The sequence below is a fragment of the Nicotiana tabacum genome, chromosome 22 (genome assembly GCF_000715075.1).
Source record: "Nicotiana tabacum cultivar K326 chromosome 22, ASM71507v2, whole genome shotgun sequence".
NCBI classification, from domain to species: domain Eukaryota; kingdom Viridiplantae; phylum Streptophyta; class Magnoliopsida; order Solanales; family Solanaceae; genus Nicotiana; species Nicotiana tabacum.
In genome coordinates, this window is record NC_134101.1 from 38,625,997 (window position 1) to 38,640,886 (window position 14,890).

General features: G+C 36.5%; 2 protein-coding genes across 8 annotated transcripts; both read right to left on the bottom strand.

Moving 5' to 3' along the window:
- Window positions 1–3,675: 3,675 nt before the first annotated feature.
- LOC107759503 (protein PLANT CADMIUM RESISTANCE 8-like) lies at window positions 3,676–6,145 on the bottom strand. The gene is made up of 4 exons (XM_016577461.2): window positions 5,860–6,145; window positions 5,029–5,100; window positions 4,636–4,848; window positions 3,676–3,985 (listed from the first exon to the last, which is right to left on the bottom strand). Exons 1-4 carry the CDS (start codon window positions 6,047–6,049, stop codon window positions 3,903–3,905), a joined length of 558 nt encoding a protein of 185 aa, XP_016432947.1. The 5' UTR covers window positions 6,050–6,145; the 3' UTR covers window positions 3,676–3,902.
- A 1,025-nt stretch (window positions 6,146–7,170) lies between these two features.
- On the bottom strand, window positions 7,171–14,594 carry LOC107759504 (putative plastidic glucose transporter 3). 7 transcript variants are annotated; one of them, XM_075243662.1, is made up of 15 exons: window positions 14,460–14,594; window positions 13,718–13,881; window positions 12,925–13,036; window positions 12,736–12,803; window positions 12,238–12,370; window positions 11,699–11,798; window positions 11,522–11,634; window positions 11,175–11,268; window positions 10,173–10,326; window positions 9,941–10,084; window positions 9,770–9,843; window positions 9,518–9,606; window positions 9,093–9,207; window positions 7,660–7,878; window positions 7,171–7,574 (listed from the first exon to the last, which is right to left on the bottom strand). In XM_075243662.1, the coding sequence occupies exons 2-14, from the start codon at window positions 13,815–13,817 to the stop codon at window positions 7,696–7,698; spliced, it is 1,479 nt and encodes a 492-aa protein (XP_075099763.1). In that variant the 5' UTR covers window positions 13,818–13,881; window positions 14,460–14,594; the 3' UTR covers window positions 7,171–7,574; window positions 7,660–7,695. The 7 variants fall into 7 exon arrangements, with proteins under 7 accessions (XP_075099763.1, XP_075099762.1, XP_075099759.1 ...); XM_075243661.1 differs by having other exon boundaries at window positions 14,402–14,523; XM_075243658.1 differs by lacking the exon at window positions 14,460–14,594 and adding exons at window positions 14,240–14,314; window positions 14,402–14,440 and having other exon boundaries at window positions 7,171–7,878.
- Between the last annotated feature and the right edge of the window lie 296 nt (window positions 14,595–14,890).

A 14,890-nucleotide genomic window follows, 5' to 3' on the forward strand; every position in this document is an offset into this window, starting at 1 on the left:
GCATTCATTATTTAATGGCAACAATGTCTTGGGACATCCAGAAAGTGAATTAATGTGCGTAAAAATGTGAGACTTTGAGAATATTATATATTTAAGATACTTAAACAGTGAAAGGAAGAAACAAAATCAGTAGATGGGTCAATACAATCATCAATTCATGATCATGCTAAAATATACAAAAGGTAGTATATAGTAGCATTATGTTGTCTACTTGTGCTTTATTAAAAGGACTAACAATATATTTGAATTATTTAGCAAAGCCAGATAGTGACAGTTTGGAATGGCCAGTAGCTGGCTGATGTAGCAATGGCCAATTTGAATTTCCCTCAGCAAGTTACATTGTGCTGCCTATAACCTGCCCCTCTCAATTCCCCAACCTTTTCTTTGTAAGTCGCTGGGCGGCCGTACGTGTCCCTATGTGCATTCTGAGAAAAACACGATTGCCTATCATTAATTGGAAGGATTTCTGCATTCGGTTAATCTACTAAGAGTGAATCGGTCTCTAAAGATCCTAAAAGTAGAGAGTTGGAGTTTAAAACAATGATTGCTATTAGGGGTGATAATTTGAGCCCGAACGCATTCAATTCGCTCAATCAGCCTAAGGTTAGGCTGCTCATTGACCCGCACATTGTTGAACTCATCTCATCTTGACTCTGTTCATCTCAGCCCATCTAAAGTTGAACCATGAGCAACTTTGCTATATTATTTTAAAAGTAATTCTTTTTTGTTTGATATGTTATATATAAACATAACAAAAGAAAAGAAGACTTATTTGGTAATCAAAATAATTCGTACAAAAATAACACACATTAATTAAAACTTATTAAATGTTAGGCGGGTTGAGCCATGACTCAAATTTTAATTCATCTTGATCCAGCCTACCTCAACACAAGGATTTGCCCATTTATTAACTTAGCCCATTTTGACCTGCCTAAAATTAACCCAACCCGCCCCTTTGACACCCCTAGTTGCGATTGAGCCCCGGCCTAGTTATCTGCGAAGATCGAAAGATTAACCTAACTCCTACTCGATGAGATAATACAATAGTGCTGAGTATGTTTGTCGTTCATTAAATTTAATTTGGTTAATATAGCTAGGAAAATCACACATGTTTTGACCATCATTTAAGCTACGACTATGGATTATCAGAATCTCTACAAACATCCAATAAGTTGAGTTGTTGAATTCTTTTAATCTCAGATTAAATGATCAGCTGGTTAATTCAACTTACCTGGAAGTATTTTGATTTTGTACCTAGTCTCTTGTAAAATATAGCTATGGAAGGAAAAATTAATAAATAGTACGATTAACTATATATAATGTATTCCCTTAATCATATAAGTGATCCCAATAAGTTTTGAATTGAGGCGGGTACCGCTACTTCTTTCTGCCTTTTTATGGTACTGTGTCAAACAATATATTCATTCTTACTTTATTCCTTATTCATTTGTTTGTGTTTTTTTGGGTATAATGATGATAATGGACCTGGAGTTAATCCTCTCTATTGTCAGTCGGTAGCTGGAAACTCAATTATAGAACTATCATAAAAGATCAGGAGGAAAATAACAACAATATACCCCGTGTATTTTCATAGTGTGGGGTTTGGGGAGCTTAATGTGTACTCAAGCCTTAGTTTTATCACGTGAAAGTAAAGAAGTTGTTTCTGATATACCTTCGGCTAGAAAAAATCATCTCTAAATAGGAGGACATGATTTAGAATAGGAAATTTTACCTCCTACAACAAACTATTACACCATGTTTATTATAAATCAAAATAATTTCAAAATATTATTACCTATAGCTACATTTTCTATTTTATAGCAAAATAGATATTTATTTATACATACCATTGAGGCATGAAATACGCCAATTATGCTCTTTCTCTCTCTCTTCCTTCTTTCTATCAGCAAGATTCTCAATCCTCTTTCTTCTCCACCAAATCAGCAGAATCCTCGGCATAATCATCGTGGTCGTCGTCAGAATGGTTGTCGGCGTCATCATTCACTATCTTCTCTTCTTTGCTATTTTAGTCATATACAATTATGCAAATACATTGTATTTTGTACAAATATACTCAAATATATTATATTTTTATATAAATACATTATTGTTTTCCAGTATTTATGTATTCCAAAGGCTTGTATTTTTTTTAATACATCTGAATATCTCTGTGTTTTGTGATTTTTTCGTTATTTGAATACAACCACATAATAAGTATCATATAGAGCAATGTCTAGCCCAGAATTAGCCAGAACTATTCCAGTCGAATTGAATACAATGTATAATAGTGAATAGTGAATATACGTGAATTGAATACAATGTATATAGTCAAATTGAATAGAACGGTATGTACCCTATTTCTTGATTACCTCACTGTATTTATAAATACAGTTGCGCGAATACATGAAATACAATACAGTAGCAGCAAACTTTATGTAGAATTGATTTTGTTGAGTTAAATTAGGAGTGATACACGCTAATTGATCCTCTTTCCGTTATTAAATAGCCGGATTCCCCTATTTTTCAGGCGAATTCTGCTACTGTATTCATGAATACAGTAACGCGAATACAGTCGCACAGCTGGACTCCTCTATTTTTTAGGCGAATTTCGCTATTGTACTCATGAATACAGTAGCGCGAATATAATCGCGTAACAACTAAATAGTAGTTATAGGAAATAATTATATATATAATAGCTATATGAAATTAATAGCCACCAGTGTTTTCTGAAATTCCTTTTTAGAATATCCAAAAAAAACAGCAATGTAATGTCCAACAAAAGACTTGTCCTTGCTTTCTAAGGTGGTAAAGAATGTATCACTTCCTGGTTTCAACTAGCAAATGCTCCAGATTTCGAGGTTAATTTTACTAAGATAGATGTACGAAGTAAAATGTAAAACCAATAAAAACTCATGAAAACATTAATGATAAGTCAAATTAACTGTGATCAAAAGAGATAAGGAGATAAGAGAAATGATTCAACCATGGGTTCGTGAATTTAGCATAATCTATTGTTTGAATTTTGGAACTTTATATATACGTGCACATAACAAGTATAAATACAATAACTGTGTAAACTCACTTTCTCAACTCAGAACATACAACGTGTATATTCTATATAATCGGTGTCCAGCATTTTCTTTCCTTCCAATTTAAACAAACCAACTTCTGGATAATACAGATACACCGCCAAAAAATCAAGCAAAATGAAGGCCCAACAAGAAAAATATGATGGAGCTAGAGGCCCAACTAGCTTCATAAGTTACTGCGGTTCTTAGCAAATATTTTGCATTAAATCGACCCGGCCCAACTAATAAATGATGCCAAGACTTCATTAGATCATCGCTAGCTCAATTTTTCTATACATAGAAGTATGGAACTCCTAAGATCTTTTTGTTTTCCTTGTTCTTGCTGGCTTGGTTTTATGGCTTCCCGGTGCACAAATATTCGTATTGCTATTCATTTTATTTGAATAAAGTTACTTCTCATCAAATTATGGAATGAACAGATTCCTCTTGTCTTCTGAATTAAATTCTTGGAGAATTTTATTTTTCTTGATCCGAATGATTGTAGAGGATATATATTTACCAATTTTAACTAGTTTGGGATTGATGAGTAATTGATTGATTGATATAATACGATGAATTCTCCATACAAACCGCAGCAGACCAAAGATTGATTTGTCTTGTTTGTAGTACATAAACCGGAAGTATTGCTTCCAGTAAAACAATAATCTAATCAAAATGGAGTTTTAGAAATATAGTACAACAATCAATACTACCAACAAGATGGTTGAATAAATAATACGACTACAACATGAACAGAATCTGATTGTAGCAAAACACATGTAACAACATATTACAACCTCAACTCAAACAAATAAAGAATCACAATCTTGAATTTTACTTAGACATGGATTGCACTTGGGGAGCTTGATTCACTTGTTGGTTCCCATAATGCTGCTGAGCAACTATACCATTCCATCCTGCATCACATTTTTCACACCCCTGTTAGAAAATTATTTCTTTCTTGTACATTCAGTTCAATGGTAGTAGAACAAGGTTAAAACTTTGGATTAGAATTTCCATCACCAAAAATCAACAAAAATATTTTTCACGTATTCGATTCAAGAAAAATAACCATTACACCGTACAATGAAAAAGTAAAAAAATCAAAAAGACTGGCAAGTGGGAATTGAACCACCAGTGACCTCATAGAGATTTTGAACCCAAGTGACCCCTAAACTATGCTTTTGGGTTGTGTCCAAGGGGTTCAAAATATAATATATAGAGGTACAAAATAGATTTTGCCTTATATGTATAATGTAATTTTTCCGCGAAGGGGCTCACCGTAAACCCTCCCCCCCCCCCCCCCCAAAAAAATCCGCCATGCCTACAGTATAAAGGGCAGCCCGGTGCACTAAGCTCCCGCTATGCTCGGGGTCCGGGGAAGGGCCGGACCACAAGGGTCTATCGTACGCAGTCTTACCCTGCATTTATGCAAGAGGCTGTTTCCACGGCTCAAACCCGTGACCTCCTGATCACATGGCAGCAACTTTACCAGTTACGCCAAGGCTCCCCTTCTCCTGCCTACAATATGGTGAAAAGATTATTGTACCAAGTGTGACATACATACCTAGAGCAGGATCAAGTCCCCTGTGCTGAAGCTCTCTGAACTCTTGACAAAGAGAGCAACAGGGACAGAATATGTGGGAAACTATGTCTGAATAAGGAGCTTCCACAAGATTATATTTCTGTCTCAACTTAGTTCTATACTTAGAGCCCATTATCCATTGAGAGCAAACAGCAGGCATCATCAGCAAGTATATGAAAGTCCCCAAAGGACATGCTGCAATCACCATAAAAAATCAATCCTTAATTAGTGTTAGTTCACAGCATAAGGCAGTAACTACTGTTTGTTCACCAATGACACTGTTTTATTGCTCGAAAGGAAAAGATAAGAGGGAAAGAGTTTAACTTCTGTACACTGACGATTTCAAAAAGAATTGCAGGCACATTTGGGACTTACTCATTTCTCCTGCATCGAGGACTTCTGCTATCTGTCCGAATGTTACACAAGGTAAAAATGATGTCATAACAGCTGCACAAACAAGAATGTTCTTTAGAAGCGGATCAAGAATTTTAAGTCAGTGAAACGCTAGTCATAACAACTGCACAAACTAGAATGTTCTTAAAGGCGGATCAAGGATTTTAAGTCAATGAATGCAAAGTACGATTATACTATCACCTTTTTTTGTGATAACAGGTACGAATTTTCTAATATATTGATATAGATTTCAACTGCATATATAGTATTCCGAGTCAAAAGGAGTGGATGCGTTGCACCCTCTGCCAACAAATTGATCCATTCCTTGATTTCCTGGTTTTTCCTTAAAGAGCATGTTTGGTATGAAGGAAATATTTTCCAGCATCCAAACACCCAAAAAACAAAAATCTTTAAAAATATTTTTCATTAATAGAGGAAAAATCTTTGCTTATGGTTTTTTATAATCCCAATAGTTCGTTTGAAATGGTTTGTAAATTTCAGAGTGTTGGATAGTGAAACAAAATTTCTTCCGGTTCATACGAACACACCTTAAATATTTGGTGCAAAAAATGATTAACTGATTGATAAAGATACTAGAACTTGTTGGGGAAAGTTATACAACCTATCCTAAAATGCAAGCATTAGTGGCTGTTTACACGGCTCGAACCCGAACCAATTTAAAATAACCAACTAACAAAAGCAGAAAAGGGAATAAAGTTTTAATGGAAAAGCAGAATCACATCATAATAACACATAAGTAGTTGATACCAAAACAAATCATTAGCAAGGAAAAAGAAGAAAAACTGTAATTACCATTAGTCTGGTTCAAATGACAATCAAATAAGCCAGTGCTCCAGGGAGCTCCAATTGGTAATGGTGATGGTGAAGGTGGCTGTACATCCTTTACTCCTTGGTACTGTGGAGGAGGCTGTGAGGCAATTGGTTCACCACTCTCACCTGGTTTAGGAGTTTCTATTTCATTATTTGCTTCAACTCTTCCCATTCTATTCAAAACTTTTACGCCTACACCTCAAGTAGGATGAAGAAAATTTTCTGCTCAAATATCAAATGAGCTCTTTCTTTCATATAATATATGGGATAGGGTTGTGTGTGATATGTTGACGAGAAGACAGACATGTCCAGAGTAGATGGCATCTTTGACTTGGAAAAACTAATCAATGAGATTATTCAGATTAGCTGCATGTCCTTTTCACGTTTATACAATCTTTTAGAATTTCACCAATATTAGAGAAATGTACAAAATTAAGTAAAATAGTACGAAGTTTTCTAATTGAAACTAATAAGTTACAAGAAGCTTCCAAGACCATATTATTCCAAGTTGGCTACGTATTCATATCCACTAGCCGAGTTTGGTGACTAGTTGCAAATTGGAAAGAGGATTAGTATAACGTCCCTTTTCATATATTGTTTTAATTTGCATTCTAGTAGTTTCATTTTCGTTGTAGATATTAGACTATCCTCATTTCTTAACTCTCTTCAATTTTCAGCAGAGTCTATAGGACTTGCTGTTACTTAGAAAGAAAGGGAAAAAGATACGACATTCTGGAAGCTAATTATTCAAAGTCAACTTAAGATAGGAGAGACGTGTAATGCATTAAAGCAGATGATTGAGAGAATAATGAAGTTCACATTAAGCCACTATATCAGATAACAAGACATGCTTAGCATCATTATAACAATTAACAGCTAATGCATGACTAAACTCAAGAATATGCAGTACATGTTTAGCATTATGGCGTGATTACCAAACTTAACTTGCATACAACCAAAACGATACTATCGCAGAAATTCCTTACCGCCTTTCGGCTCGCCTCTAGGCACACAGGTTCAAAACTCGGGAGAGTATGAGCCTTGCCCCTATATTCTCCTCCTAACTTAAATACCAGGCTCTGTCTGTGGTATGGTTCAAACATGTGACGTGTGACTAATCCACACATCATGTGCTACATCCTTACTTCTGAACCAAAGCCCTCAATCACTTAGAGCAGATAATTCTATTGAGAAAAATATGAGAATCGCCAATATACTTGACGGTTTGGCTTCCTAACTAGCTGGCAATTTGAGATATTATAGCAACATAACAGAATCATTACTGAAGCCAAATTGAGAAAAATCTCAGCTACATTGATCGATTACGTATTACAGTACTACCAATATTTCTGTTACAGCATGCAGCTACCAGCCTACCACATATCTTGCTAATTAAATTTCTATAACATTATTTCTGTAAGGAATGTCCAGAGCAGCCTTTCTGTGCCATGCTAATTACACAAATCAGATCAAGGCAAAAAATTAAAAGAAAGGCTATACAAATAGCAATAATAGGTACTCTGTATATATGTGATCTACTACTGGCTGAAGCAGATGTAGTTTCATGCTCCCTCAGGCAATAGTCACTGACCAGGGGGTGAGCAGAATAGCAGCAACAATAAGCAGTGACAAGCCCTGCGAAAACTCGCATTGTGACAATCTTTATCTCTGATTGTTCGTCGTCACTGCCTTCCCGCCTATGAACACACTCCAAAATTGAACAAATCAAGAAATAGCTGCAGGCTAGAATTTGGATGTTCAACCACTAAGTCTGAACATTACCCAGTCTGAATAATATTGTATGTGATCCAGTTACCACTAATGAGCCGGAAGAAGAGCAAACTCAATCTCTTGTAATGTTTTTCCTTTTGTTTCCACCACATTCTTTTTCACAAAGGCCACTGCCAGCAAGCAAAAACCGGCAAAGATTGCATACACAATTTGTGGTCCAAGATGCTCAAGCATCGGCAGAAACAGAAGACCGACTAGAAAATTGATGACCTGTTAAAGAGCAATCAGAATACCTTAGGAAAGAAAAGATGAAAAAGCAAGTGCCAAGAACACTTCATAATATAAATCAGTGATGTAGCTGAACCAAGCATGAAGTAGAATGCAAATGGGGACATAAGAAGTAGGCACTGATCTCATTTCTTTTTCCATTTTCTATATATAAAACATGATCTCATACCATTTTGTGCTCAGAGCAGTATTTATACTTACCAGCTAATTTTAGATCTTCCTTAGAATGATGTCAAAAGTCTTTCGGGGCAGGCATTTTTTTTTTAGGCACAAAATACTCTGACCATCCAACACCTCGTCAGAGAATCAAAGAGTTGATCATGTGCAAAGATTTGATTCTTAGTTGAAGCAATGAATACAAAATAAATACTGTAGAACAAGTTTCAGGGTGAATTAGGATACCCCTAGTGTCCTGCATCACTTTAAATGGTTCAATTTTTTCTGCTTCTTGGCAGTTTAAGGGGCTTAGAACAAGGAGATCCATTTTGTCATGCAATGAGCAAGGTAACGCTATTGGTTTGGTTACCACTTAGGTAGATTATGCAGACAGAACAGTTCTCTGACTCAAGATGGATGATTCGTTTACTGATAACCGAGACTTCTCCAAGGGCTAGTGGCACTCAGTTCAAAACTCGGTGGATAATGGGCCCGCCCCTCTACCTTTCTCCACTTAAATACCCGGATTTTGTCTGCCGCAGGGATCGAAACCGTGACTCATGATGAATGAATTTACCTGCACAGCTTGTTTGACTCACCCCCAATAGCAGAATGTGGCTATGTGTGTACATTTAGGCTGATGCTCTCAGCAGCATCTCATTTTGTCAAATGACTCAACAACTAGTTTATGTATTACCCAATGAGAGAGATGTGTATCTATTAAATGTGTAATTCCAAGCTAATACCAGTGAATAATCCCCCTCCTTACAATTACCCCCTCCCTCAACAAGACAACAACTAGTATTTTGCATCAAACCCAAACTAGTTAAAGTTGGCCGTATAAATCCTCAACACCCATTCTCACTCTGTTTGGACCCTATTCATCCCAATACTCAATACACTCAAGCTGATATAAAACGTTACTCAGACTTGAAGGTTTGCCCAGGAACAATACATTGTGTCATATATTCTTCATCCAAGGAGAAAGTAAAGAGAATAATTAGCATGAAACAAAAGAATCAAGAGCAGGAAGAAAATACCCAATGTGCAGCCATGCAGAAAGCCATTGCCTTTGCCCTAATCCGGCCAGGGAATATCTCTGACAGTAGGAGGCTAGGGACTGGCCCAGCGCCCAAAGAAAATGCCAAGACATACCTAACATAAATAACTTCCATTATTGAAAGAAAACAACCAGCCTTTGCTTTTGTGCATTTCTAGTTATCTTCTTAATAGTCAGTAAAGCTACTTATAGCATGAAATTGTCTCATCTTTCATTGATTTAACAGTTACTAAGTACATGACACTTTTCTCTAGAAATCAATTGAAACTGTTATCCACAGAAGCAGTGCTGAAACTATTTATCTTCATCTCTTAGGTGCTTTACTACAGTATAAAGAGCATATCTAGTCCTATCTATCAATAATCAACCACTACAACAACGACAATCTTGAAGTGTATTACTCACAATAGGGTCCCACCAACTGATAGGAATAATACTGCAGAGCTTGGTACAAATGAACTTGCGGCTGTTACTTGAAGGGTCGTTGCAATTGCCTGAACCAAAAACATCTCAGAAGTTTAAGCATGAGAAAGCAAAATATAGTGACACGTCTAGGACAAACCATGGTAAGCAACTAAGCACAGAAACATGTTTTGGAACTACATGCTCCTATTGAGTATTGATTGATATGAGATTGAGCAAACAAGATTAGGTTACCATGCCCAAGAAACTCCCAATTAGAAGCACCTTCCTCCCAAGCCTATCCATCAAAATCATTGCAATAATAGACCCTGTGGATGTTATAGACAACAGTGAAACGAGAAATCACCAACACATCCAAGTTTCCAAGAGTGTTATACATGTTTGATATGGAGAGATGACTGTTACCTGTTAAGTTTACGATCCCAACGCATGTGTTTGCAATGTCTGAAGGTACTCCAGCCTTTTTAAAAACAGTTGAAGAGAAATAAAATACAGCATTTATACCAGATAGTTGTTGCAAAGCAAATAAGGCAGATCCCATGAAAACCACTGTCCAATCGGCAAAAGTTATAAAATCATTAACTTTTTCAGACAAGAAAACATTTGACAGAATGAAAACACATCACAATAATTATACCTTTAAAATGACGACCATACAGTAGCTCCCCAAACCTAACATTATCCACCTCATCTCCTTTGTCTGTCTTTGACATTTCTGCAATGGCATATTTAACATGTGATGCTCCCATTAGCTTTTCAAGCTCTTCTTCAGCCAAATCAGCTCTTCCTCTCTGAGTATAGTCCAGAAACAAAAGGTGAAAAGGGAAGTAAGAGAACCATAAGATGCCGAGTGCTTGTAAATGATAGAACACAGAATTGACAGTAAATCAATAAGGTCCTGCATTGGAGAGCGATGATAATAGACCAACTTTTATTTTGACAAGTATAACAACATGCCAACTATTCTATGGTATAAATACGGTGTAGTCTTGACTGTAGTATCAGGACCCCAAGACAAAATGTGGCAGGAATGAACCAATAATGTTTAGTAGTTGTATTAAAACCTGCTAAGTTATTGTACAGAGGAAGAACACAAGCCCCATCAATGAATAGAGAAAGCAATCAGGATAATGTTGTTGGAATCTGTCAAGATTATATCTCCTTCAGTTATTTCATTCTGTTGCTTCATAAGAAAACATGCTTAACATAGATATATAATTAGAAGGAAATTCAAGTATCCGCCGATTCACCTAAAACAGCCAGGGTCCGAGAAAATTGGACGAGTTATGCTTTAGGACATGGAAAGACGTTTAAAATAATCGATATGTTCATTTTACCCAACATTGGATGGATTGTGTTACAATTTAGAGTATGACTGCATATAAAAGATATGAATATATATTCAAGACAGGAAACCAAGCAGTAGTTTATAAAGATGGATCACCCGCGTATGCATTTCATGTATTCACTGAGTGACCTAGTGAGTTTGAAATAAAGAGCGCCTTCCATTGAGTGACCTAGTGAGTTTGAATGGTAAGCAGATTTTACTATTTGCAATATTCACAAGAAACAGAACTTGCTAATGCCACTTTCCTATCCAATGCAAGAAACTCATTGATATAAGAGCATGGTGCCCAACCTTAAAAAGCCAGTGAGGACTCTCAGCGCAGAATTCCATCAAAACAGCAAGTAAGGCAGCAGGAATAGTGGATATCCAAAAGCAAACCCGCCACCTGAGACATCATTGTAGAAGTAGTTACACATCATTCAATTAAATATTGGGATGCTTTAAGCATGTATGCTAATCGATTACTTCTTAATATGCACCAACAAAAGCAGTTTAGCAGTCTCAAATTGAAGAAAGATAGTTTGCCCAAACAGTGAAATGGAATAAAATGGCGAAGAACATTTTTTTCCTTAATCTCGGCCAGCGCTATCACTCAATCTAAATAAAGGAAAAGAAGATAAAGGTCAAAGAATCCTTACCAACCAACAGTATCCTTGGCAGGAATTCCAACGAGAAGAGCTCCCAGGAGCCCAAGGCATGTGGCAATCTGAGTGAAACTCCCGTAGGTGCCTCTAACAAAAGCTGGTGAAACCTGGTCAAACAAATTAAATGTAACTAAAAAGATAGGATTAGGAGCAAAGGATAATATCATGTACCTCTGCAACATAGAGAGCAGCAACAGCAGGGCCAAGGCCCATCCCTATTCCAACAAATAACCTTCCAAGAAGCATAACTCCAAGAGTACTTGTTGCAGCACTACATTTATGCAGTTGAATAACCTTCAGTTAAGTTCCAGAAACTCGTATTGTAATAAAATTGAATCAAGACTTTCAGATTTCACCCTTTCGTACTCCCTCCAGTTGATATAATTCAATAACTTAAACGGGAAAAGAAACTTAAACACCCACATGCCATATGAAGCAACCTTTACAGGACTCTTAAGAATAGTCTGCAGGAGACTCTTAATACTAAGTCTGCAGGAGATTTTGGCAATGCAAAAGATAGCAAGACTAAAAATATCCCCCAAGGGATTAGACAATTTTATTAATAATACACGTTCATCCCAGTATACAATGAATAGAAGAGGACTCAAGACTTAACAACATTTGGAAGGTATTACAGAGTAAATATTCACTGCTTTTCAAGTTGAAAAGGCTTACTGTAGATACTAAGCATGTTTAGTCTACAGGTTTACCTCATAGAAGCACCTAGTATCATTGGTAGAGCACACAATTGAAAGCCTCTGCGACGACCAACCCCATCTGCTATCCAACCACTGAATATAGAGCCCAGAAAAGCACCTCCCAAACATGTACTCACAACCAGACCTTCAGTTGAAAATAAAATTATCATATCAGATGGACCCTGTAGAAAATGAACTAAACAACTAGATGAAGAGAATTGTCTTAAGAGAAGCAAGGGCAGATGCAAGTGTTAGACAGCAGGTTCGACTGAACTCACTGCCTTGGACTCCATCTCTGCATATATAACAAAAAATTTAACATCTATATTTATACAAATGTAGCACCCACTATCACAAATGAGTAGCGGATGCAGTGATAATCAACCTCCACTGACTCAAAATTCAGGATCCGCCTAGAGAAGGGAAGACGAAGAGGTTCAGGTGGGTCGGGCCGAATTTGTTTTGGGTGGGGGGGGGGGGAGTATCTTTAAGTTAAATGGCATAGAGTACCTTCTGCCAAGGTGCTGCCACTGAAGCCAAGGTCCAAAGACATGCTTTCTAAAGTGTCATTAACCACCCTGAATAATCCAATCAAAATCAAATGCAAAGGGAAAAAGAAAAAAAAAGTCAACAAGGTCATTTGACAAACTATATTGGTAAGATTTATGAAAGAAACTAAATTTTCAGATTTAGTCATACCCGAGATGGTAGCCAAACAAGAGAGATGAAATAATTGCGACCAATATATGCGGTAACGGGCGTTTCCATGAGGGGTTTCCAATTTCTTTCCAGACACCATTTTGCAGGCGACCTAAAAATTTCATATGAATCAGAGATCAGCCATAGAAGCTCACAATTTAACATGGTACAATGTGAAGTATAATACGGAAATATATCCTAGTATAGTGTTACGTCCTATGATTATCTAAGCTGATGGTACACTAAAGGACTATCACACTATTTTATTCAACCCAGTTGGCAAAAATTTATTTCTCTATTTGAGCTCAAATAAATTCAGAACCTGCCAATAGCGTTTTCAGTGCTTACTGAGCACTTTTTCAGCTGCTTCTCAAATCGCATAAAAAAGCTCATAAAAATACAACTTGTATAATACTCCCTATTTTATTCAACCAAGTTGGCGAAATTTTATTTCTCTATTTAAGCTCAAGAAAATCCAGAACCTGCCAGTAGCGTTTTCAGTACTCAGTCAGCACTTTTTCAACTGCTTCTCAAATCGCTTTAATGCATAAGAAAGCTCATAAAAATACAACTTGTATGACTTCATCAAAAGGAACAAGAGAGAGAATTAGATCTTGGCATGACCCAAAATTTAAAAAACACCCATCTCGTGCTCACCCCTTTAATCCCCAAATACTATAATAAGCTGCATTCAGAACGTACTGATTCTAAATCTAAGATCCGTCCTGTAGATACGCTTGCACACACAAATATTTTTTATTTAAAAAAAGAAAAGAATGTGAGGGATACACACCTAAATTTTGTTCACGGTCATCATAATCATCAGTGAAATGGTCATTAGAAGAAGCACGCTTGTAGATCGAATAAGCATCTGCAAGACGAACCCCTCTCATACTCTGTGATTGTGATCTATGGTGCCAATACTCTAAGAAGATTCCCAATCATATACACGCCAACCTGCCCAGATCCATTCACGTACAAAAATCATTAGTTATCAGCTGGCCAGCCAACCTTTGTACAACATCACTTCATAACCGACAATGTCTAATCTAAACGCAGCACAAATCTCAGATCTAATGTGAAGGGAAAGTTCCATATTTGAAACCGATAATTCAATACACTTTATTATCAATCGAGAAAATTCTAATCCTTTAAATCAGAAATAGGAAGAAAAAAAAAGGGTACAATCTTCTACGTTTTCAGCTGAGACTAAAGTTGGCATTGGTTGGCTAAATATCTACCATTACCATATAAACGCGCCTATAGAGAGAGGAAAGCATGTGTGTGTGTGTGGGTGTGAGTACTCGTTCGTTACCTCGTGAAACGTTTTGGAAGACTGGAAAAAGGAAGAAAATTTGCGACAGCAGAAGAAAAGGAACAGAAAATGTAGCTAAAATGGAGTCAGTATTGGCATTGAAGTGTTAAGAGGGAATTAATTAAGGAAAACGTACAAATGCAAAAAAGGGAAAGGAGAAACCTTAGAAATGGAGTTTATTAGTTGCGGTTGGAACAGCTAATAAGTATTTGTCACTTACAAAGGAAAAAAAGGGAAGTGTGTCTGTCATATGCATATGCAATTGCGGCAGAGACAATGGAAGGAAAGCAGCAAACAGAGATGACGACACGAAGGAGGATCTAGAACTCTACGAGAGCTCTCAGACCAACACGTGGTCCAATGTTTCTATTTTATTTATTTTTATGGTCCAATATTAGTTGCTCTTGATTATTTTTTTCTTATGTCTCGCCTATCATCTTATGACACGTCAGCGTTTACATTGTACTATGTTTCAGGGACAGTGTAGTGATTGCTTCAAAGATAAATTATAGTAATTGATGGAGAATTGTTTTATTTAAGTTGAAAGGAAAAAAATATATATTTGTTATGAAAATATTATATTGTGGACGTTCATTTATTACTCCGCTATAGATAATTTTCCTGAAGAAGATTATTCATTTAGTACTCTGT

Excerpts from the sequence above, each read along its gene's own strand:
- LOC107759503 (XM_016577461.2), bottom strand. The coding sequence starts at position 6,049 with ATGGGAAGAGTTGAAGCAAATAATGAAATAGAAACTCCTAAACCAGGT. Across the intron at positions 4,849-5,028 it reads CCTCGATGCAGGAGAAATGA|CATGTCCTTTGGGGACTTTC; the intron begins GTAAGTCCCAAA and ends TGGTGATTGCAG. Across the intron at positions 3,986-4,635 it reads GGGACTTGATCCTGCTCTAG|GATGGAATGGTATAGTTGCT; the intron begins GTATGTATGTCA and ends AATGTGATGCAG.
- LOC107759504 (XM_075243662.1), bottom strand. The coding sequence starts at position 13,817 with ATGAGAGGGGTTCGTCTTGCAGATGCTTATTCGATCTACAAGCGTGCT. Across the intron at positions 13,037-13,717 it reads TGACCGTGAACAAAATTTAG|GTCGCCTGCAAAATGGTGTC; the intron begins GTGTGTATCCCT and ends TGAAATTTTTAG. Across the intron at positions 10,327-11,174 it reads GTCCTCACTGGCTTTTTAAG|AGAGGAAGAGCTGATTTGGC; the intron begins GTTGGGCACCAT and ends GACTATACTCAG.